Here is a 26,009-nt window from a genome sequence, read left to right on the forward strand (position 1 = left end):
CAGGGCGTGATAAGTCGACAGTGTGAAGGAGGAAAGAGAGAGGGAGATAGTTAGCACAGTGGCAAAGTGAACTTTTGCCCAGTGCCTGTCAGCACTGAGAACGGCAGAGGACGTGCATGTGTGTGCGAGTGTGTGTTTGTGTGTGTGTGTGTGTGTATCCTCTCCTCTTCTTGACAGTGAGGAGGTACATGAAGTCTCTAATTGCTTTGGTGACTGCAACGTCAGACCTCTCCCACAGTGAAAGAGAGGGGAGACAGAGTGGGAGGAGAGCAGAGTAACACAGAGATCTGGAAGAAAAAAGACAAAAGGTGCTCGTAACAGGAAGAGGGATTAAGTGAAGTTATAGAGGAGTGGATAATCTTCAAACAAACAAATTACAAAACAGATTACGCACAAGATCAGGGACCGAGGCATAAAATGATCGTCCTCCGGGGAAACAGGTCCCACAATAACATCATTTTCAAGTGGCCGGCCATTTGTAATTACCTGAAGTGCGAAGAGGGAGCATGAGGTCACATATTCTGCAGAGTGAGGAAAATGCCAGATTTCAACACGGCACACCACTGCTCGTTTTCTGTTTTTTTTTACCACAATGATTCCCTAAAGCATTATCTAAAAACATATTCGACCCGAAAACCCTGATCCTCCTCCAAACCAAGCCAAGTCCTTTCTGCTTGAAGCCCTCAGACTGAAGAGGAACCGTCTGGTCTGGCTTATGTCTGCTAGCTGCTGCTTCCTCGCTGGTGTGAAATAGTCATGTGTGCGATTATAATTTCCGCCCCGTGGTGGTTGCATGTGAATTGACAGCATATTTAGATGGACTCTTGTGTGCCATGTGGTAGTTTGGCTGATCTCATCGCATGCAATCAGTCCTCCGTGCGTCTTCGGGTGCATTTACAACTGAACTTCCGTGTAGTCAAGCTCTCACTGATTGCGATCCAATCACCAAAGATGTATTTTAATGTAAGGTGAAAAAGGTACATTGCAGGACTGTGCAGAAACAGAGTTGCAGTGCAATGCCAAAGCAAAAACTACTGTGATGAAATGTGCAAAAATGCTCAGCGAGTAAACATGAAGGTTAAAGATGTTTCCACTGCTGTATCACTCCATCTTTATCTTCATATTTCCTGATGGTATGATGTGTGTTGCATAGAGAGGGCAGGCCGATGTCACATTTTATACACAGAGTGAAGGAATCCAGATGACTGGGGCAGATTCAGGCCATGCCTCTGTGATTTAGTCATTTTACCTGCACACCTTGACCCGGTGGAATGATGATATATCTATAACCTGTGCTTTCCACACCGACCCACCAACCTTTCCCCGACATCTGCCCAGTGACCCTTAGCCTCTCCTGGGCGAATCAGCTTATCGCTCCGTCAGCTCAGGACAGAGAGACAGCCGGGGGTGAGGGGGTGCAGAGAAGAGACAGAGGCTTGAGATAGAGCGACTATCAGAGAGAGAAAATAGAGAGAGAGGTGAGGAAGAGTTAGTGACCACAAGGGAGCTCCGGAAATGGCCCTGCTTTGTCACTGTCGTACGCACACACACACACACACACACACACACACACACACACACACACACACACACACGCGCGCACGCACACACACATGTACGAACATGTACAAATCACCCTCTTGTTTTTTTCTTAGTATCATATATACACATAATCCAAGCTGTCAGATATATGTTACACACGTATGGATCTTACTCTGCCTAAATCCTATTCCTGTGTGAGTGTGTTTGTGTGTTTGTGTGTGTGTGTGTTGATGTGTGGGCGGCATCTGTCAGGGCGGATTCTAAAACCCTTCCTCTGGCCAATGATGAAAGCTCAGCTCTTGTGTGCATGTGTGTGTTTGTGTGTTTGTGTGTGCGGGGATGTATATGTGTGTGTGTGTGTGTGTGTGTAGGTGTGTGTGTGTGTGTCTGTGTGTGTCCAGATGTTTGGACATAAGTTGACTGCTGGTTTCTGTAGCTCAAATGAGCCTTGGGGCTTAGGTCATTAAGTATTAGCTTTCGACTTAGCAACACACACACACACACACACACACACACACACACACACACACACACACACAGCCGTGCAGCTCTTGATGGTCTCCCAAAGTAGCTGAGTTGGTAAGTTTCTTCTGAAACTCTGGAGCCTGTCATGTAGCAGAATCAGCGTCTGAGTCACTGACATTATTGCAACAAGCTCCAGTGATATGAGCTCACAGAGGGACACACTGCCCAGTGGGGGAGGAGGGAGGACGAGGGGAAAGGGGAGTGAACGGAGGTGGAGAGGAGAAGTAAATGCAGCAATGGGGCAACACATCATCAGGCCTATTATTGGGATTGTGAGGGTTTTTTTGCAAATTGGTGTGGCTTGATTGAAAATAAGGGTCTGTTGGGCCTCGGTGGAAGTGTGTGCCATCGTTTTTCCATATGAAGACAGACATGCCGGGTTATAATATATAAACCTGCGCAAAGGTTTTTTCTGCAGTGGCATGCTATTTATACGCCATCCCATGAGATCAGGTTAGCCGTCACACCCACTGATGGTTCACCGGGCCGACCTCTGCTCTGACTTCTGTTTGTGCAAAATGGCGGACATGTCATCTCCTCTAATTGCACCCTTCTCCCCTGAAGACCCCTGATCACCCCACTTAGGGTTTGTTGAAGGGTCATTTGTGTGTGTGTGTTCATGTGTGCGTTTCATGTGTATGTGTGTGCGTGTGTGTGTGTGTGCGTGTGTGTGTGTGTGTGTGTGTACAAGCGAAGATATGTCCACATATTACGATACATCCCTCAACATTTACTTTCTTTAGTGATAACATACTTACAGACACACACACTCTCCCTCCTTTGGACCACATGCAGTGCATTATTACCTAAAACTACACACACACACACACACACACACACACACACACACACACACACACACACACACACACATAACATTAGATCATTCATCAGAACTCACCAACAACCTGCTGTTTTCAAATCATACCCAGTGCACTATTTCTCTCACAAATGAGACTTGACAGCACAATTCTGTACAATTTAGTCTCTTGGCACTGGAGTGTGTGTGTTTGTGTGTGTCTGTGTGTGTATGTGTGTGTCTGTGTGTGTGAGTGTGTGAGAGAGAGAGAGAGAGAAAGAGAGAGAGTGTGTCCTTTTGGCTATTTTCCCAGTCAAACGAGTGTGAGTGGTAGTGCAAAGACAGCCAGGGCCTTCAGAGAGCCAAGCACTCTTTAAATGATGTTATCACAACACATTTGCTTTCATTCCGTCTGTTTCAGTTCTGCATCCCTCACCCTCTTCCACCCCCCCCCTGCTCAGTTTGTCACAATCAGCACGGAACTGACTGTTGGGTGACATGTGGATATATGAATACGGGTGTTTTATGCGGATTTTTGAAAGAAACTAGACACCAAACAGACACACACACACACACACACACACACACACACACACACACACACACACATTCCTCATCCTTCTGGCCCCTTTGCTTTTTAATTCCCCATTACGTTATTGATCGTGACTTCTACAGGACGTTCTACAGTCTCAAGGCCAGCGCTAGTGTTTTATTGGTTCAGAGACCAGACAGCTCAGTGACGGATGCTGGTTTATTGGGTTTCCTATTCAATATGTGTGTCAGGGTGTGCGAAAATTGATGCCCTTGGGTGGTTTATTATTGTTCCCCTCTTCGATGCTGTTTGCAATGATCCTCGTATCCAAATAGGTTTTCCTCTGTATCAAAAGACCACTCCCACTAGTCTTTTCTATGGCGTCTAATCACATCTGCATTGAGTGGTCAAATGTATGTAGTCTAAAACTGCAGGGTTAAATAGAATAAACATGTATAGTTCCCTAACCACATGATACAAAAGATTCAATGGTGTTGAATAAAACGATATTTCTCTCAATTTAACAGGACCGATTTAAGCAAAATGAAATTAAAATAGCCTAAACATAAAAAAGGAGGATTCAGTACATGAGATACTGCCTTAGGAAGATGGAAATGAGAGGATAGAGTTACTCTGTCGGAATATGCTGAATTTGCCTCCTTGCCACATGTGATAAATAGGATTCCCATCCCTCTCTCTCTCTGTCGCTTGCTCACCTCTGTCACTCTTCTTCTCTTTCATACGCTCGGTCTCTGTTTCTTCAAGTTACAGTTGCCTCAGCGATCTGTAGGTCAAAGTTAAGCAGAACAAGAGAGTGTCACCATGGCCGACGTCCCGTCACTCACAGAGTCACTAGTGGCAGCGAGCAGATGTGAAGTTAACTGGAGACAACACAGGTACTGAGTGGGTGGAATCGTCCACTTTTCCATTGGTCACTTGAAGATATTTTGTCAGGAATACTGAAGTTTTTTGTAGATTAGAAACTAATCTACATAAACACTAAAAAAGTAGCTCCTCATCCATTTAAAGCTCCAAATGAATCCATAAATCATAGTAAAAATGAAAGTGAAGATTTTAGATATTTAGGCTTCTTAAACAAAGGAACATAAGCTTCTGTTTATTACATTTCTACATTGTTATATTCTCCTTCAGAGGACAGGTTTGGATGATGGTGTCTGCAGTGTGTGTTTAGTGGTGGGGCTGTGTATCAACGAATCACCACTGGTTACGTTATAGTGGGAGGATCTCAAGTGAACTACAGAGTAAGAGTTTAGGAATATTTGAAATTATATTCTACCTGAATCGCAAAGGATTTCTTTCATTGCGGGTGCCTCATGTGAAAGTGAAATATGTATTCATGTGAAAGCATGTATCAGAGGCTGTGTGCACGCTTTCAAATCTGTGCACGTCTGCTCCATTGTGTGTGTGTGCGTGTGTGTGTGTGTGCTTGTGCATTATTGTGCATGGCCATACCTGAGCCTGCCAACCTGCAGAGATGTGATCCCACAGGGTGCAGTCACTGCCAGTGCCTATTAATATCAATGGAACCAGTTGAGCAGCAATGACTGACCTTGGTTATGCTTTCGCTCTAGCCGCTGAGCTCATGCAGCCGGTGTGACAGAGCTGTCTGTTCTGCAGCTTGAAAGCAATTCTAACTTTTATTATATGATTTATTTTATGCGTGATAATTAGTCGACCTTTATTCATTAAAACCAAGTAAGAGCAGGTCTGTGTTCGCCGGTTGTCACCAGAACATTTATGTGTATAAATGGATCAGAAAAACAGAGTGTAATATATTCACAAATGACTCTAGGAGTAGTAGACACACACAGCTAGTCTGTCTACTGTCCCCTCACAGAACCCTGACATCACCTCCGGGGAATATATTAAGCCCCAGCACAGCTAGAGAAGGACGACACCGCCTGAAAGACAAAAGACATGAAAAGCAACACAGAGCCAAAGCGTGACTGAAATTGCTCCTATTTAAACAAATGGAATGATTGGAGAACAGTTCTTTTGTTCCCTAGTCTTCATTTTGTCTCTCTGCATTGTGAGCTTCAATGGGCTTTTTTTTGCAACCGCTGCCATATTTGAAGTTGTAATACGAGATTAAAGATGAAGCCTGTTATTTCCACTGAATCGGCTGGCAAAGGGTGGACACGTTTTTGAACATACTTCTGTCACATCTCACAGATCCTCCATTTTTCCATCCTCCTCAAATCAGACGGGTCAATAAGGACATCAGTGGAATGGTTATTATCGACGAGTTCTGTCATTGTCCTTTTTGGCCACTATAGCTGATTGTGCCTCGGTTTCATGATTCATAATCATGTGGGCCCATTTCTTATTTTACAACTGTAACACACAGTTAGCGGTTTTCTGAGCATGCAGGCATTTTTCAACATTATAGCTTGACAGCTGCATAGTCACACACACATTCATGTGCCAACAACCAACAGGACCAGTGGAGCTGTTGAGGTTTACAGGACTTGTACGAGGGCACCTTGACGGTTGAGAGACGGCAGAAAGTCTTTTATCTGTGTACGCTGTCCCCCGCCCGCCTCAAGGACTCGCTGACAAATGTTAAAACGACTCACTCTTATTATACCTCTGTGTAAAGTTTACTCTCAATTTGTTCGTCGAAAAACCCACCGGCCTTCGTCCTGCCCAATGTTTTTGACGTTTTTGTTACCTTTCTGGCAGAGAGATGTGGCTGCTGGCTGATTATTTGGCACATTAATATGAGGGAATGGCCGTTTGACTCTTGTAACGATGGAAATGTCCTGTGGGGAGACTTGGAAGCTTTGCAAATGAGCCGGGAACAACTTGCAATGCCATCAAATTATGAATAATGCAAAGCTACAAACAGTTTGACATGCTGGCTCTTAAGGCTCAGAACTGTTGTTATGTGTCACACTGGGAAGTTTGACCTCTTTAAATATGATATGTCATGCTTCCAGCGCACTGAGGTTTTGCTGTGTCATGCTAGCAGCCTCTAGTCGCGGGCGGCAGCTTGGCTCGTCATTCTGCTTCATCTGCTTCCTCACTGCTCTCACTGGCCTGACCAAGCATGAGTAAGTGGAAGTGCAGAAAGGGGACAAATTACCAGCTTCCTGTTGCTGCTGTGTATGTGTGTGCGTGTGTGTGTGTGTGTGTGTGTGGTGACATGTGAGCTGCTTCAAAAATAAAGGTGGAGATGTTGTTGTAGTTCCTGTGAGTCAAAGTGTAATTGTGTGTGTTTGTTGCAGTCGTTTAATGGAGGTCTGGGTATATATGTGCAGACAAATGTGTGTGTGTGTGTGAGTGTGTGTGTGTGTGTCTGTGTCTGTGTATGTGTCAGGTAGTAATTAGTAAAGACAGGCTTTCCTGCGGTGCTGACATGTCTACAAGGGACTTGCCACCAACAGTCACACATGCTGGAAATAAAGACCAACTGCAGCGAAGAAAAAAAAACTTTCTTAGACGTTTCCAAAGTAAACTTTAACTCGATTAATCCAGTCAAGCTTGCCCTTCATTTCAGTGTCCTAATTTTGCAGGGGCTTCGTCTGAAGGTAGCAAAATACAGAAGAGGGTGTAATGCATTATTGAGTCCATTCCTCTATTTCATTTTAGTCTCGTCAGTGAATTAATATTGTAGTAGTCTTATGAGGACAAAAACAACTGAAGGACTGGAGTAGAGAAACGAGGGAACAGGGTGTGTAGACTCAGAGAAGTTGTGAAGTGTTGGCCCTCCGAGCCCTTCGCAAAGACCAAAGTTCTCCAAAAAGTTAACTCGCAAACAAATAACAAAAGTCAAGTCGGGGCGAAGTCACTTAGTGGGAACGTGAACTCGCCGGGTTCAGCGGCGCCCTGCAAACTAACCACTGGACCTGCAGGGTTTTCTCCACACTCGCTGCCGCAGAGGCAATGAGAATTCTCTGAAGTGATCCAACTGAGAGACAAAAGATAATAGAAAATAACGGTTTATGGTTAGCTGAGGGAAAATTATACGTGTGTGTGTGTGTGTGTGTGTGTGTGTCTGCTTTCAAAAGAACAAAATCCATTGTAGTGAACTGAGGGGAAAACAAGACGCCCCAGAAGCAATAATATAATATTTCACAGTAAGAAAGCAAACAATGATTACAGTTCCCAGTTAGTTGTAGGTTAGTTGCATAAAAGCAAATAATTGTAATCAGTTTTATATTATTGTAAGTGTATTTATGTGTATTTTGATTTCCACAGCCCACTTTATTCTTTTATTTTCCTGGTTTAAGAATAAAGCGGCAGGAAAAAAACTATTTTTTCAGATTTCTTACTCCATCAACTTGGCAGAATTATTTTTAAAGCCAGAAGAGAGGGTCAGAAAAATTCACCTCCTTTTAACTGGAGAGAAAGAAGGGAGCGAGGGATGGAGAAAAGAAAAGCAAGGTCAAAGAGAACAAGGACGTGGGAAATGGAAATTATGTAGTTATTTCATGTATGTGCGTGTGTGTGCTTTTCATCCCCTCTTAGTCTGGCCTGGGCTTTTAATGTTCAATTTGAATTTGGCAAGAACGAGCGTAGTTTGAACTCTATACGTTTAATATCTGCTGTTGAGTAGTGACTTTGGACGTCCTTTAGTCTGGGCTGCAATCTTCATCTCTTCTTCCGTCATGTGTAGCAACGACTGCTGCACATAGACTGAGGAAGAAGAAAAGCCCATCACAAGCTGCTGCTTGACAATCATTTGACTTCATATTCCTGTAAATAATTCAAGAGCTGGAATCTTTTCTCTCTCTGTGTGTGTGTGTGTGTGTGTGTGTGTGTGTGTGTGTGTGTGTGTGTGTGTGTGTGTGTGTGTGTGTGTGTCACCTTACTCTATTACTCTTGCTTCCCTGTTTAATGTTCAATTTAAATTTGGCAAGAGCATTTTTAGTGGCTGCACTCAAAGAAATAAAAAAATTATAAAGCACAGTAGCCTTCATTATAAGAAAACTGATGTGAAACACAGAACATATAAATGAATGATTTATAAATAGTCACATTTCCCCAGGATTTTAAAGCTTTACTCCACATGCATCCAGCTAAGAAGACGTTCTATCTCTCAGTCGTGTTAACTGTCAGTCACTCTGGATCACAGTGTGTGGATTATACTCTGGGACATGGAACTGACTACTTTGGTGTTTTGGGTGCTGGCAGAGAGACTGCTGCAGGAACAGGAGCAGAGTGGGAGCTGTCACAGCAGCTCTATAGAGCCCGGGGTAACATTGAGGCCACAATAGAAGTTCTTTTCCTCCGGCATCAGCTCAAGTCCGCGGTAGCCGGAGTTGGTTTTACAGTAAACTTAGATGCTGCTTTTATGTTTGCGCGGATGTCTGCGAGAAGACGGCTCAAAGACAACAAAGATGGCGACAGTGGAGGATGTGATGATTAAATGTTAAAAAAAGAGGTGCTGGTATAGGCGGCGTCTCCTCCAAACAAATCCTCAATTTTTTTAAGATTTCTTCGTTTTGTCCTGTAGCCATGTTTTGCAAGAACTATTGGCTTCACTGCAACCCACAATGTTCCTCTCGCAGGACTCAATTTTATCCACAATACATAGCAGAATTCTTCAAGAGCTATCATAGCCTCACAGAGAATAAAGTGGAAAAAAAGTTCATAAAACGATCTCATTATCCACATACGTGTAGGAAATAAACCAACTAAATGATCAGCCTCTGCCTCTGGAATGTGGCTTTGGCAGCAGGGCATGTTTGCACAACGTGAACATCTCCTCAATGCCGCTGAGAACTGGGCCAGGCTGTCAAACACGCAGTGATTCCACCCAGTCCCCCCCAGACACACATTGCATTATTTAACGGCAATAAGGAAACTCGCCAAATATGTGTACAACATGCGCTCCCGGGCAGACTGAGGCTTGTGTGGTTGGGAATTCAATAGGGTTGCTCGGAAATCAGATTTTCATTTGATCCGCTGATAAAAAAAAATGTACAGCTGAATCAGTCCAGCTTTTATTTGGAAATCGGCAGCCAGTAAATGTTTGTTGTTTGTTTAGTCAACAGGATTAATAGATTGATATCAGAAAGGAATATCAGACGTTTACAAATGGTGTTAGAATCCATATCATACTGTATTGTATTGAGTGTGGATACCAAGCCTTAATTTTCTCTCTGGCTTGGTCGGATTCGGCCCGATTCACCGGAGCTTCATTCTGATTGGACACATTTGAGTCCACACCAAATCCCCTCAAGACTTAAGGTACCACATTTTATAAAGTATTCGATCATAAAGCAGTAAACAGTGGATACAGTAAGCACTAGAAAAGTAGAAAAACACTAAATAAATCAAAAAATGTATAAACTCCAATCAGAGACATCTTCTTCTCAACTTTTAATCTTTTTTTAACCTTCTAGTGATTGTGGGATTACTTTTTTTTAAGCTGTTTACAAGTAATTTTTAAACTTATTTCTGATGAGTTTCACATAGACATTGTTTCCAATACTTAAACCCACAAATATATCTTCCTGTGGAAATAAAAAATATGGGACCTTCAAGAGAAGCTATTTATGCATCAACACACGGTGCAATACTGACTTAACAAACAGTAAACAGAGAGGAAGAGAAAGAGAGCGAGAGAGACAGAGAGAGAGAGAGGAAGGAATAAATAGAGACAGAGAATCCTTCACCTCTCTGCTGGGAAATTACCATCACAAATGGACGGATCACAGCCTTTTCATAATTCTTTTTAAGTGTCTCTCGCTCAGTCTCTGTCTCCCTCTCCCTCTCTCTCCCCCCCTCTGTCTCACTGACTCACAGACTCACCACCACTCGGCGTTGCCTCATTCATCTGCTGCGCTTCTCTCGCCGTGTTTGTTCTTCTTTCATGAAACACCTGCGAAGCGATCTCGCCATGCCTGCAATTAAGAGGCGCACACCGATCGTGAGGAAATCGATTGCCAGGCAGAGAACAGGCCGACAGAAAGTGAGGGGGAAATCTAAAAGTTTGAGGTGCACCCTTGTGGTTTGAGGAGCAAGCAAATCGAGCTTCCGAGAGTCTCGCAGACTTTCTCGTGCACAAATATAACCGGACTCATTTGGTTTTATTCATTCTGCCTTCTGCGAAAATATTGTTTTCTCACTTTTAGATTTAGCTTTCTATGGATATTCCTATGTAATGGAATATTCAATCAAAATCAAATCGATTTAACCTTGAAAAGAACGCACTTGGATTGGCTTTACCTCCTGTGTCCACCTCCTCTCACAGACCCCCCCCCCCCCCGTGACTTTTCTCCATCTGTTTGTAACAAGGGATCATGTCAGCACCATTAGACCTCTGTTGAAATATGGATGAAGCGATGAGAGCGATGAGAGCTTATAGTTCCCCCTTCTCATCCACATCCTCTTCATCCCCCTCTCCTCCGTCTGATCTCTTTTTTCCTGACTCCCCCTCTGTCCGTCCAGAGAGCGATGAGGGTGCTGTTTGTGTGCTGCTCAGGGGAGCAACCTGAAATTTAATATAGTTCACATATCGCACCCATTCTCCCAAGGAATCGTCTAATTAATTTGATAATATGCCAGCTCAGTATGAGCATCTCCCATCAAGACCTCAAAGTAGTGTCTTCTCTTTCATTAGATGAGGCAAATTTTACAGAATAGTCTTACTTGCCAGCATTATTCTAGCCTGGATTATTTACATCACATACTAGTTCTGGTCCTTCTTGAATGATATGATAATAAATGCTGCAGGCAGCTACTGAAGGACCAGTACATTAATCACAGTTTTGAAAACTGAGAGCACACATTATGTGACCATATGGAAAAATCTCCACACTAGGTGGCCTTGAGGAGCTCCGTCAGTTACAAGCGTCACAAAAACTACTTTTCTCTCTCACCCAGAATAACCACGTCTTTTTTTGCTCTATTTCATCATCTTTCTGTGATTGTTAATAGTACCGAACAGAACCGGTACCAGTCTGAAGCAAACAATATCCAGCTCCTGCTCCTCTGGCATTGACTCGCTGTCATAGTGGCTCCAAGGAGGCGGGAAGTTGGGGGAGAGATCACAGAGCAGATGGTGTCACCACATGTGTCCAGCCACGTTGCTGTATGACTGGGCACATGACTTCAGGGGTTCAAACAGTCGGAGGCACAGATGACTGTCAGTCGTGTCCCTCGATGAGGAATATCTCTCTTTTCATGCTAATGCGAGTGTTTTTTACTCGTGACGAGAGTTAGACTACATCACGGATGGGGGGAGGCAGATGGCTGGAGGGAAGACGCTTGCTGGTTAGGATGGTCGCTTGTCACATCACAGTCTGACTAGTCCCTGCAGATGTCAGCAGCATCGTCCTGTCATCACAAATCTCTTTTTTTTTTCTTCTTCTCCTCTCTCCCTCTGCCTGTTTCCAATACGCTGACTCCGTGTCCAATCCAAACTAATGGCTTGTGAGTCCACTCCATGTGTCGCTATCCACCGACTCACAAAACTCTCTAAGTTTTTGATGTCTCCCCTTCTCTTCCCACCTTTCTCCTTTTCCCCTGCGCTTTTCTTTTTTGCACTTTATTTTGCCCACAGTTTTGTGCTCTCACTGACATCCTCTTTCACCCCCCCGACTCGCGACTCTACTCAGTTTATATTGGTCTCCCTTCGTCTGTCTTTCAGTTTCCTTCGTTCCATCTCACTGAGTCATGTCGCTCTTTCTCTATCTCCCACACACACACACACACACACACACACACACACACACACACACACACACACACACACACACACACAGACACACAAAGAAAGTATTGGCTTATATTTCCCATGGCGTCTGCATTGCATTCAGCTTCACTAGCGGCAGCAATGTACTGGAGCAAGGCACCTGCTGTGCTGAGCTGATATGAGGTGAAATGCATATACAGCGAGACACACACACACACACACACACACACACACACACACACACACACACACACACACACACACCATGAGCTTTCAAATGCTCTGATATGGATGAACAACATAATCACCCTCTGTCTTACTATGCAGATGCTATGCATAATGAAAAAAACTATTTCAAAGTCATGTGTTTTACATTTTACCTGCAGAAATATGTTTGTACAAACTCTACGCGTAACACACACACACACACACACACACACACACACACACAAGTATTGACACAGACAGTTTGCGTTGTTTCGGTGGCTAAAGGGAACCCGTCTGCTCCTGTTGCCTTGGTTACAGGCCATAGGCTTGTCTTGCGAGGTGCTCCAGGTCGCTGCCTGTCGTGTGGGGCTGTGGCGCTGTGTGTCCGTCTGTCCCGGCCATATGTGTGTCTGTGTGCATCTGTTTGCCCGTGTGAAGGTGACCGCAATTATCAAATGACATTACAGTTTCGTTTCAAAAAATATATATATTTATATGTTTTGCAGTCAACGAACACTCAAGCAGATACTGAAATCGTCCAACAGGAAAAGTGTGAGACCAAGATTCAGTCGACACATTTTAATCCGGGTTAAATGAAATCATGCTTGATTTCTTTGAGCCACTCTACTGTTGTAGACACTGATGACACCAAATATGTTTCTGCATTTTCAAATCTTCAGCACAGGGGCAAACCTCCACAGCAAAAGGACCCTCCTCACCCTCCTGATGTTTAGATTAAACCTGCCTGTGTCTCTACTTTTATTTATAAACTGATCAAAAACACAGCATGTCTTCATATTGCTGAGCATATGCTGACATGACATTGTGCACTTTTTCCCTGAACTGCATGATGGGATACAGCAGCCAGTAATGCTGAGACTTTATCTTTGAGGAATATGATGCTAATCTCCTGCGTAAGGTGAAACTCGGAGAAATTAGATTAAAGAAAACACTAAAGTAAAATTTATGTAACTTTCTAAACTTTAATCCTGTTCTGTCGGCGTGAAGCTGATTTAATCAAATCAAAGTTATGATGAAGGCAGAATTTAAGAAAAACAGCATTGATTGGATTAAAGGTTTTACATCACAGCGCCATCATTTTGCATAGTACAAAAAAAGCCAATGCACAAAGTCTTCACGTGGCTTTTCCTGTAATGGTGAATGATCAATAGAGTGACCAACTGATTGGCTGCTAACAGGATTGATGACCATCACAAAGAGTGATCAACCTCATTTGTTAAAACCAAATAGGTTTTAAATAAGTGAATCGAGTAGATAATGAAGAATCAATACAAATGACAACATCGCTTCAGAGCTGTGAACAAGAACATGAACAGTTTAGGAACATGCATAAGAATTCAATCATTCATCCATCACCTTTACTTTGGTAGAATTCATATCGAAGCTTCCTTCAGATCCAAGGAAGAACTTTCTTTAACAACATTAGGTTTGTTTGGTGCAGATCCATATAAAAATTTGGAATTTCAATGTGGTTTCACACAGGGAGAGCTGGGCCGTGGCGGAAATATGAGCTCTAACGAGAGACAATGCATTTTTCTTTTAATGGCATTAGCAGGGAAATTTGTGGATCTTCAAACACTCCTTCAAGAAAGGTCTTATATGAAAGACTCCGGAAGGATTTGAGTGTTAGGGAAGGACGCAAATATATGTAAATACTCCCTCCTATTTCAAATCGTTTTGTTTAATGTGAGGGGAAAAGCACACGTACGAGGAGTGTGATTATATCCTCATGAGCAAACGTATTCTTCGGAGCTGGTTACATTGGCTGAGACAAGCCCAGCAGCACTTAGAACATACAACACAGTTAGCTTGAGGCTTTTAAGATGGTGTTTTACTTGTTCTACTTAACGCTCCACTGTGTGTGGGTGCTGCTTTGGCTGCAGAGGTTCCGGGAGGGAAAGGTTCATGAGAATATTATGAACGTTCTCTCTCTCTCTCTCTCTCTCTCTCTCTCTCTCTCTCTCTCTCTCTCTCTCTCTCTCTCTCTCTCTCTCTCTCTCTCTCTGGCATCACCTTCAGGTTCATTGTAAGGCACTTGCACAGCTGCTTGCATGGTGAAGGGTGTGCGCATTTGAGTTGGACCACGAGTTCTCAGTTGTACGTTACTTGTAGTGACTGCACATCACCATCTCATCTTAGTAGAATCCAATATATATATATATATGCACACACATGCTTACACACACATCATAAATATATATATAATACATTTTAATATTAATATAGGCAACAAACTGTTACTTTTTTCCCTGTGTTATTACATTTCTTTCATTTTGTATGTGCTGCCCCGAGTGGAAGAGATCAGAATCATCAGCAAGAGATATTAGGCAGAAAATGAGAGTTGGCAGACAAAGGGATGGACAGAGGAACCTTCCAGAACCACAGGCAACAGGAATCGAGGCCAAGCAGCCAGTGGGTCAGACAGAAAAAATTGCTCGAGCCACCCAGTCGGACACATAGATGGACTCATTGATCAATTTTCCCACAAGTAACCAGGAAATTAAGTGGGATGAAAAGAGGGATGAGAGGGGAGTTAGGGAGGAGTGGAGATCCCTGGCAGTCTGCCTGGCTACTTTGTCACTGGGAGAAAGGGAGTGAGCTGTTACCGTTCCAACCAGAGTGTGAGTGTCTGATGCCGAGGACTGTGCACAGGCATCTTCTGGATCAGCTTCTACCTGCACATCGCTCAGTCACACTGACAGAGCTCCTCCGGCAGCTGGGACCTCTCTGGCTGGGTCACACAACGGCAGCTGACAGTGTGGCACGCGCCACGGCCACAGATTTCTTTATCTGGAGACAGCGAATTCTGAAAACACACCCGACTAGATGGGACAGGTTGTCACACACAAGTCCCGTCGGGGGAGGATATCTGTGTGTGTGTGTGAGTGTGTGTGTTTTTTTGTGCATGTTTGCTGCACTGGTTCACTGGGACTACACATGAAGTGTGTGTGCGAGCGTGCGTCTGTGGGTGCGAGTGTGTAACGGCGTGTGACCTATCATGCTGTGTTCTCACTGGGAGGAGAGACAGGCACAGGCTTCAGCGCCACAGTGAGAAGCAGAACGTCATTTTGATTCACTCTCAACGAGACTGATCCCGAGGGTTTTCACAGGAACGCACAACACGCGCACGCACACGCACACACACACACATATATATATATATATATATAGAAAGCTCTGTCGAAAAGCCTCATTGTAATTTACAGAGATCTCATTCAGCCGTGAGTCATCCTCTCCTTAAACGCACAAACATGAACACACACACAGACACAAACACACATGCACGCACAGCTGTTGATTTGGTGCATGCGTTTAATGGAGCCATTTCTTCATAATCCATTTTCTATGGATTATGTGAATGCCCCCTTCCCCCTAAAAAAAAACACACACACACACACACACACATACACACGCAATCTACTGTTTTACAGAAGAGAAAAGAATCAAACAGAAATAGATTTGGGTTCTTTAATTATTTACATCAATAGGAAGCCAAATTATTGTCATGCAGCAGCTTGGTCTTTTCCTGCGTCTCAGTCGATGCGCAGCAAAGAAATGAGCAGAAGCTGAGACTGAAAGGAAATCAAAAGTCGATACTTTACAGCAGTTCAACCTATAAGAATGTGTTTTCCACTGGATGATCAGCCACCATGTGTTTGTGTCAGTAACACTACATGTGTCTTACCATTCTGACTGTCACTGAACATTTAAAGGCAAAAGAACAATTAGTACTTTTTTAATCAATACATAAATTCTGCCTCACAGCAAAAAGGTTCTACTTCCATTTCAGCCGTGGACTTTGCATGTTCTCCCCATGTGTGTGTGTGTGGTTTAGGTTAATTGACCATAGGTGTTAATGTGAGCGCACAGGGTTGTTTGTCTCTGTTTATCTCAATGTCAGCAGTAATAGGCTGCAGCTCCCCCCACGACCCTCAAAGGACAAGCGTTATAGATAATTAGTTCTTCCACAGGATAAAGGAATATAATACCCTCTGCACATGGACGTTCCCTGTATTCACACATTCAATAATACCAGTGGTTTAGCAACCAGGCCCCAAAAAAGATGTGAAATTGTTCGAAACATGCTTTTTTCATAGGATAAATCCTTGTAGATAATCCATTAATCCTCACAACATGCGAATAGGAGTTTAGAAGAGACACGGTCACATGTGGCATGTAAGCCCTGAAAGAAGAGGCAGGGAAAGAGTGCAGAGGTTAAATATTTAGCACATTTGAATTAATCTCTGTTTTGCTACTGAAAACTGTTAAGATTCTGCAATCAGCGAGGAAAACAGAAATACAAGGACAAAATAAATAATGCACACAGGTAATACGTTTGTTTTAGCACCAGCATCCTGCATCTTAATTGATGTTGATTTGAGTGAATTTCTTTTCTCTAGATGGTTTTCTGTCTAACTACTTAGTTCTGCCTTTGGTTTTTATGAATGCATCACAAAGTCGGACAAAAGGATAGAATCAGCAACACAAAGCGAATATCCCTAAATAATTTGTCATGATCGAAGACAGGGAGGTTGATAGAGATGGAAAGAACCGAACAGAACAAAAAAAAAAGCGGGATGACAAGAAGAGAGAGCGAGTGTCAAACAGAATCTGTAGTGACACAGAGAGACAGGCACGAAAATGGGTAGTGACGTAAAGACGAAGAGGAGGGAGAAGAAGAAGAAGAAAAGGGTAAATACAGAGAGATGCTCCTTGTCTGCATCAGAAGGAGAGTGAAGCAAAGGAAGAGAAAATGAGATGCCGACGAGAGGAAAAGACCGAGACGGAGAGATGCAAGCCGTTACGTGAGCACTTTAAGGGTAATATAGCTTCAAAAGAACAATCAAATTAAACGCTGAAGCTCTATAACAGCAGGCCGCCCTTCCTTTCTTCCTCAAAGCGTCCACGCTGTCAGACCGAGTTAGCGCCCTCCCAGCGTGATTAGGGGGAGACGAGACGCAGCTCGTGTGCTGGAGTCAGCCGGGTGTGAGTCAGCCGCCCGCTGCTTCCTCTCCCATGGGGAGGGAAGAGGTTCGGGGGTCAGTGCGGCAAAGAGACCGAACTGGAACCTGCGCTGATTCACTTCACACGTCGGAGCAGATGCTGCTGATACTGTCAGCTTTGATGCGCCCCTATGGAGTCGGTAGGGGTGAGAGGGGCGGCGGGGTTCGTGTAATGAGGTGTGCGTGGTGGTAGTTGTGTGCGATGGAGGTAGTTGTGCGTGCTCACCCGAGCTGCTCCACAAAGCCTTTTATGCTCCAGACTCTGAGATATGAAGGGTTTGCTAAGAAGGTTGCAAAACGAGCAGCGTTCATCGCCACGGCTTCGGTCCTTTGTGTCGTGTGTTGAGTTTGTTTGTAGCTAAGTCCCAAACAAGTCTTCTTCCGACGCTTTCTGAAGACTTGTGTGTTTGTTCTCCTTCTTTTCCTTTATCTCTCAGACTGTCTCACTCCCTCTTTGTCTGCGAGTTCATGCCATGCCTCTGTTCTTGGCTCTTGCTTTGCTAATACAGAACCTCAGGGCAGGCTCTCTATTTGCGCCATGGGAATGCTGCACTCTCTCACACGCACACACACACACACACTCATGCATGCACATAAATTTATACACATACGCAGGCCTGATTGATTTTTCATTGCCTGTCGTGGCATAATATGTCCCAAAGGGTTTGCATTGTTTTTTGCTGGGAGTGCAAAACCGTCCATTGTTTGCTCTGTCACGTCTGGGAACGAATAGAAAAGCTGAGAAAAAAGCAGAGATAGAAGGAAACAAGAGGAGAAGTGACACATGGGAAATTGAAATGATATTGAGGACGAAGATGTGCAGAAAGGAAAAGAGGAAAAAGACAAATCTGTAACTTAAATGGTGTGAGGGCGTCGTTTCAAAAGTAGGGGTTGTGTTTAGATGAGGAAGCAAGGGAGAAGAGATAGACACATTGTTGTTATATTGCTTCTCCCAATTTCACTCAGTTACCCCAGAGAGCTGCGCGATGACAGAGACGAGCAGGAAGGAGAGAGACATGCAATTAATGTGCATGTGTGTGTCTGTGTGTGTGCAGGAGTGACACATATTGAAAACAATTATAATTACGATGTGTGCAATCACACAATCCCTGGATGAGAGGAAATTGGGAATATGTTGTTGTGTGTGTGTGTTCGTGTGTGTGTGTGTGTGTGTGTGTGTGTGTGTGTGTGTGTGTGTGTGTGTGTGTCATTGACAACCTATGGTTACACATTTCAGACTAAATACCACGTAATCAGAAACAAAGCAACGTGATTCAGGAAAAAGGTGAAGTTTTGGTCAGTGATTCAATTTAGAGCACAAGGGTTAGGAAACTAGTGGTTATGTTTTGTGTGCGTGTGTGTGTGTGTGTGTCTATGTGTATTTGTGTGTGTGTGTGTGTGTGTGTGTGTGTGTGTGTGTGTGTGTGTGTGTGTGTGTGTGTGTGTGTGTGTGTGTGTGTGTGTATCATCTTTCCAGATTGTCTTCAAAGTCCACTTAACTCTGTCTATGATTATTATGAAATGTTATATACATCTTTTACATTTTATCGGACTTTAGAAACGATACAAACCCTTAATTACACATGCATTTCTAAGGAAGAATACTAAAAAAGTTAAGCTGGTTGTAAATCCGACACATTGTTCAATATGCTTGTAAAACAATGGCTTGAGGTTTAATTGCATTGGCTTGGTTTTTCTTTGTTAATATTTCATGCATAATGTTATATCTTTCATCCTTTTCCTATAAATATTAAAGAGTTCTATCCTGTGCCTTGGAAAACTCTGTCATGCAGCAAAAACAGGGTCGGCTGGTAAATTACTCCTCGATTTAATTTCCATTGATAAATTACTCGCTGGCAAAGTGGCAGCTGTGTGAACAGCTCGCATGATGTGCGACATGCAGATGTGAACGAGTCAGTTACTGAATGTGTTGATTGAAACATAAATCTTCCCTTTCCATACTTTTATTGGTGAGGAGTGGTAAATGTGCTGAATGTGACTGTATTGCTCATCGACGGTATATAAAGATGGACGACAGGCCAGCTCCTTAAAGGTGAAGCCACAGCGTCTCCATTGGCTCTTGGTGGCTAGCTGCAGTATAGGTCATGAATCCTTCCTCCTCCATGTTCATGGATGGGACATGGACCAAACCAAGAAGTCAAAATACACGTCAAAGATAGTATTTGTCAATTCATCTTTACCTATTTGAATCGCGCCAATCGTCCATATACGCATGTTTCCATGCTCTCTACTGGGAAATTATACACGTGCACAACTGTATCCTGTTAACACTGCCAAGCCGCCTCCCACTCGGGTTATTTAGGAGTGGAAACAAACTCACCCCTGGTGCACGAGCTAAAGACCGACATGAACTCTGACCTGACACGCCTTCATGGGGCAGAGACATGCATCCTAGCTAACAGCATAATAAATGAGCTGCCTTAAATCACAGTTATCTGTCGAGTTAAAATAAAGTCCACACAGATCGGTCAGTATAAAGGCATTTTACTGTGTTGGTCAAACTCCCGCTTAAGCTTAATTAATCTATTACCACAACTGTAAGGCAGCAGTATGAAGGTTTAAAGGAATGAAGGAGAAAACAGAGAGAAAGAGAAACGGATTCATGACCAGCCCAGGAGTCAGGTGGTTGAGAAACAGGACTGAACCCTGCCATAAAATGACTGAGAGGTCATTGAGAGGAAAGATACTCATCGTTTTCGCAGTGAAATAACTATGATGAGTATCTTTCCATCACACACATCAACTTTTTTAGGTTTGAAAACATTTAATCCACATCTGTCATTTTCTGTCTTCATTTTTCTCTAAAAACGTGTATTTAAAACCATACATGTTGTGTTTGACTGATATTTCCATCAGCAATTCTGTCCGTAGTACATTAGATGAGGTCAGGTATCATTTACCCCCCCCCCCCCCTTTACTCTGTAGTATGTGTATTACTGTGTAATTCTTCTCTGCTGCAATGCTCCTTAACCCCAGCCCTGTTCTTACGTGGTTCGAGAGGATCAGCATCATGGTGATCGTGCTCAACTGTGTGACACTGGGCATGTACCAGCCCTGTGAGAACATCGGCTGCACCTCGGGCCGCTGCAAGATACTGCAGGTAAGGCAGACCCCTGTGTGTGTGTGTGTGTGTGTGTTTGTGCGTGTATGCGTGTGTGTCCAACATCACCATAAACCGCATAAAGTAAGAGACTTAAGACAAAACGATCACTTATTTGACAAAAACTCAGAGAGTCTCACCCCTCTTCGTGTCACTGATTCTCACACTGTGACGCAGACACTGCAGATAAAAATATTTCCCTCCTGGAAGGTTCATATTTTCTCCTGCTCTCTGAACGGGGAATAGGGACTTTGGTTTGTTTTAATATAGGATTGTGGAGCCGAGTGTGATTGTATCACTTTGTGATGAGGATTCACTTGACAAATGGCAGCAGTGGAAACTATGGTTGTGGACGAACAGAAACACTAAAGCTTCAGCTACAGCTTTTTATTCTTAGTTTTACTGCAATGCTTTGTCAAAATCACAGTCTTTGCCCCGATGAGATACGTCCAATCAGGAGAGACTTGAATTGAAAAATGGAAAAATTGAATTGCCATGTAAATCAATAAATGAGAGTGATTTGATATGAATGAGAGTCTATTTGGGGTGGTGCGGCTGAATGGTAAAGGAAACCCCCCGGGGGTCTAGATACTGATGGTGGTTGATGGGATCTTGAGAACGTAAATCTAAATGAGGTAAACCTGCAGCCGACCCAATGAAGACTATTGAAATGTGATTGTTCTCCAAATCCTTAAGGCTTTCTTAGGAGAAGAAAGAGACAAACGTTTGTAGGATCATGTTTTCATGTGCTCGTTACAGCCTTTGGACTCGATTAATCCTGATACATATGTTGGACTATAGATTTACCTAGTTTTTGGCGCATAGCTAATGTTTCCCTTTTGTTTCTGATCGTAAGCCGTGTTGGGCTGATGCAGGTTATTTGTTGCTGACTTGGTAATTTGCCAACTGGCTGTGGACTCGGTGTGCACCTCAGGGATTGTAATTGCTTTTCACTGGAGCAAATTTGGCAGACTCAATTTCAGGTGTGACAAGAGTGACCTAAATCTGCCTTACATGATTTCTGTTTGGCGAGTTTTAATGTCTGTTGACGGTGAAAATGCATCTGAGCTTCCCGGCGCCAGTTTGCTTTGTATGATGTGCCCTTATATCTTCATATCTCCTAAAAGTCCTTCTATTCGGCATTTGCTTTTGAATGTAGTACTAATACTAAAAATCGTAATATGCTAAATTCATTTTTGTGACATTTTGCCTTATTTTAAAGTAAACTGCAAACAGAAGGTGATTGACGTGCAGCAAACATTCACGTCTAGAATCAAACCATGGGAACTACAGTTATGCGGCTGTAGCCATTCGGCCAACAGATAAATCCTGTTTAGCAATTTGAGTGAGAAGTTGAAAGTCTGAAAAATGTGTATATAGATTTCTTAGCGTTTGAAATGTCTCACGCTCAAGCTGTCAAGTTCCGCAGGTTTGTGGAAAGCCTGATGACCCGTGTTATCCCAGCAGGATCTGACAGCATCCAACAGAGCATCTTGTCAGAGAATCCTTGGCTTTCACGGCCTTTAAGTATCCCCATAAATATTCATGGGGGTTAAGGTCAGGTGGAGGAAAGTCTGTGAATCCCTGGTCTGGTTCCTGCAACGTTTCAATGTGCTTTATCCTGCTACACCGTGAATCCTTCTCAAAGAGCTGTGAAGCAAATGTTAGGATTGGTACTCCTCCTTGGTTAGGATGCCCAAAGCCAGGTTGAGGTAGAAGGATAATGGATAAGGAGTGTGTAGAGAAATCAGGGACCAAAAGAGTGTGATGGGTTGACCAGGTATATGTCGTCTCGACAGGTGATTAGAGTTGAGATTAACTCCGCAATCCTAGATTAACCCGTTTAATCTTTCAAAATCTTTAACTTGCGGATTATTTCAGCTTTATGTGAAGAGGTGCAGATGTTTGCTTTCCTTGTGTCGACTGTAGACATTTCAAAAAGTATCTCTTGCTGTTTTAAAACCGTGTCACAAATATTCCTGCTTCACCGTCTCTCTTTCTAATCCGACCTTCCCTTTGAGAACCATCCTATTCCCCCATCCTGCACACTTGCACTCTGTCCCTTCCTCCACCCTTTGTCTCTCTAACAAGCTCATTGTCTCCCCAGGTAGTGTGAGGGGTCCTGTTCCAGTGGTTGCTAATGGTAACAGCAGGGATTTTGCTGACAGGGCTCAGATAGTTAGAGTGGCTTCCCTGGCCCTCTGTGAAATACAGTGTCCCCACCTCGCTTTCATGGAGGAAAGAGACACAGTAATAGCCACAAACAATGGACACGTTTCCTTAGGACCAGTTCAGATACTGTGTGTTAAACTGGGATTTAAAGCCCAGGACCTCAAGGGTTGAACGTTGCTGTCGGGTGCCGCATTCTACTACACTTCAATAAATAAATGTCAATAAATAAAAACACAGTCAGATTTAAACATGACAGGGCTATAATTGATAATCTTTTTTCATTCAGCCAATCAATATATACATCTCAGTCAAGATAATAAACTGCATTGAGAAAGACGTCAAGACGGGAAATGGTGCCTGTGAAAGACGATAATAGAAGGAATTATTAGGTGTGAAATTGGTTTTTGAATCTACTGTTTCTGAATCTCAGCACAGGTGTTGTGTTGCAGCACTTTCACGCCTCCCTTGTTTGTCTCAGACTTTCAGACTTTTCAGTTTATAACAAGTGTGAAGGTGCCGCAGACCGCGGCCCAGACCGGCGGATCAAGATGTTGACCGATCGAAAGAGGCGTCTCGTTCCGGATCAATCTAAACAATTGTTCTGCTTGTTTGCTTTGTGTCTCTTTTTAAAGTTTAGACAATCTGACTTTCAGACCAATTGCAGGAAGTAGAGACAACATTGAATCCAAGAAGACGAAAAAAGAAGCACCTCAGGCGATGTAATGTTTGAGTCGAGAGGAGTTTAATGAACATGGCAGGAATACCATAATGATATTACCGTGGCAACAACTTTAACTAAACAAAACACTTGATTTATTTTCTCAAGTAAGATAAAGCTGATGTAAGTTATGAAGACATATATATGTAAATCATATATTATTACTTGCTCCCTAAATTGTAATGTAAAACCAAAACTAATCTGACCTTCGTCCAGACCTTGTTCTGCACTTTCAGGTGTGAAAACACTGAGAGACTGATATAACAAAACATTGCCTATCACCAGAAGTATCTGCAAAGCCAGGGACTGCAATAGAGTTAGTGGAATTTGGATGACCTGACTTTGCATTGTCATTTCTCGCAAATGCAAAGTTGTTATAATATTTGAAGATTTACCTTTAGAGGATGTGCCTTTAAATCAAATAGTCACATGTTGAGAAAACTCACTCCCACACTGTAGAACAACTGTTGTCAGTTATTCCTTCTCCCATTTGTCGGCGTCACATTTGTCCTCACGGCGCCTTTGGTTTGATGCACTGATTAATCCCGTCAGTCACCGACTCCACATATGGAGTGAGAGACGCATATATTATCTTAAACTGATACCATTACCATCGTGATGACCTACTTACCGCGTCCTCTCCTCATCGAGCCAAATAAGCCGCGCGGTGCTAGCATATGAGGTCGTTTCCAGTCCGGCTCCCATTTCAAATCATGAAGCGGCCCATCAGGAGACAGCCTCAACCTCTTTACAAATCATGTTGATGATGAAGCCTGATAGGCTGACTGAAGAGGAAGCTGGCAGTGCTGGCACATAACCACGATGAATTCAGTCCCTTTCACTCAGCGCAGAGCACGGCAGGGATCTGACTCGCGCAGCCGATGTCGGATTACATGTGAAGCGTGCAGGCTGCATTATTTATGAAAACATCATTTAACCAGCATGAGACTGATCTTCTCATCTTCCCCATTGGAAGCTGCCAGCTCTGAATGCTGCCTGGGGTTGAACTCATGCTTGTGTTTTTGCGGGCGAAAGAGAAGGGATAGATCACATGTTAAACAGCCCCGACTCGAGCCCACTTATATGCAGCACACACACACACACACCGCCATGGTCACACAGGAGCAAATCACACAGCTCGAAATCTGATCCCTGTAAATAACGAATGCTGTGTTCCACATCCAGCGCCACTTGTCGTGCTCAGTGCGTTTCTCCGGTTGAAGCTTATTACCCCTGGTTGTCCAAATGTTCCGCAGATCAGTGTTTTCTGGTCGGCTGTGGGCTGCTGTCGAGTCCCTAGTTTGACATCTAACTTTTGCCTGAAACCCACGAAAGGTAATAACCTTAAAGTGCTTGTGGAAAATTGTTTTCCCATCGCACCACATGTATGGGTTTGTGGCGTGTGATTTGTTGAGTGACTCTATTCTCAGGGCATAGTTACTGGGCTGTAGCAGCCTGGTGCAGCATGCAGCTGGAGAGTCCTTGTGATCTATAAAAACTTCTATTTTGATGCCTCTGGGACAGTGATGACCGGAGGCACTGTGTGTTTGGGTTGTGCATCCATCTGTCCCACTTTTGTGGACACAGTATCTCAAGAATGCCATGAGGTATTTTCTTTTGGGACAAACGCTCAGTTGGCCTCCAATATGAACTGCATTGATTTTGGTGGCCAACAGGCAAAGGTCAATGTTGCTGTGACCTCACAACACACATGTTTTGTCTTGTGAACGCAATATCTTAACAACATATCCAGGCAATCCAGATGTGGCTCAACTATTATCTTTAACTCATTGACTTCACTGATTTGGGTTTGTTAGTCACTGGGACCTTATTAAATAACTTATTGGATTGCAAAGGTCAAAGGTCACATTTACCTCATATGAGTCTGGGAAAAAAAGGTTTTTAGTGTGAAACAGCACTGAGTGACAATGTTTGACACATTGGCATGTTTGCATTGTTTGTTGTTGCCTTTAGACTCTAACTGACCTATTCTACTTCCATTATCTGCAGATGTTTTAAAATTCGTGAATATCCTTACATTTTAGGTCAAACAAACAAATCAAACATATATAATATATATAACATTTAAACCACATCCCATTTGGTAATATGGCACGGTATTTGTGCATGCATGTCAGGTTGACAGTTTTGGAACAGAGAAAAAACCTACGCCATCATCACAAAGCCAAATTACAACAATGATTTAAATTTCCAGGCCTTGTACATTTCCGTGTCAAGAGGCAGCAGCCCAGGTTACAGGCAGCAGCGTGCAGCAGCACACAGTCGTACAGCCCAGGGCCAAACACTGGGAAGGAGCTTTGTTCCAAAAATATCATCAGAGGTTTAGCGAGTGATCTGGACATAACAATGCGAGCAGGACATGGCAGAGATCATATGTCACATTAACATCGCTCTTCTTCTGTGTTTTTCTTTCTCTAAGGTTTGACCTGGATCTCTGTTACTTTCCTTATTTTTCTGTTCGCCTCTTACTTCTCTTCTGAGTCAAGACTTTCCTCTTTGTTTTAGCATTTAATCAGGTCTGACTTTCCCGGTAGAGGAACTGCTGCATTTATTTTCCTTTTTCTGTTGTATTTTGTTTTTATTTAAGCTTTTAACTCCATTTGTATGACATCTCAACCTCAGCCCACTCCCATTATCCAGTGTTCACCAGACTATTATTTGATCTAATGTTTTTCTAATTGGG

At 43.3% G+C, this 26,009-nt stretch overlaps 1 protein-coding gene across 1 annotated transcript in view; it reads left to right on the forward strand.

The window, feature by feature from the left end:
- Window positions 1-26,009, forward strand: part of LOC133022965 (voltage-dependent T-type calcium channel subunit alpha-1I-like) — a 101,669-nt gene that overhangs the window by 9,739 nt on the left and 65,921 nt on the right. Inside the window, exon 2 of the mRNA XM_061089877.1 lies at window positions 20,304-20,415. Coding sequence (XP_060945860.1) covers window positions 20,304-20,415 — 112 coding nt within the window. The remainder of the gene's footprint in view (window positions 1-20,303; window positions 20,416-26,009) is intronic.

The sequence above is a fragment of the Limanda limanda genome, chromosome 17, assembly GCF_963576545.1.
Source record: "Limanda limanda chromosome 17, fLimLim1.1, whole genome shotgun sequence".
NCBI classification, from domain to species: Eukaryota; Metazoa; Chordata; class Actinopteri; order Pleuronectiformes; family Pleuronectidae; genus Limanda; species Limanda limanda.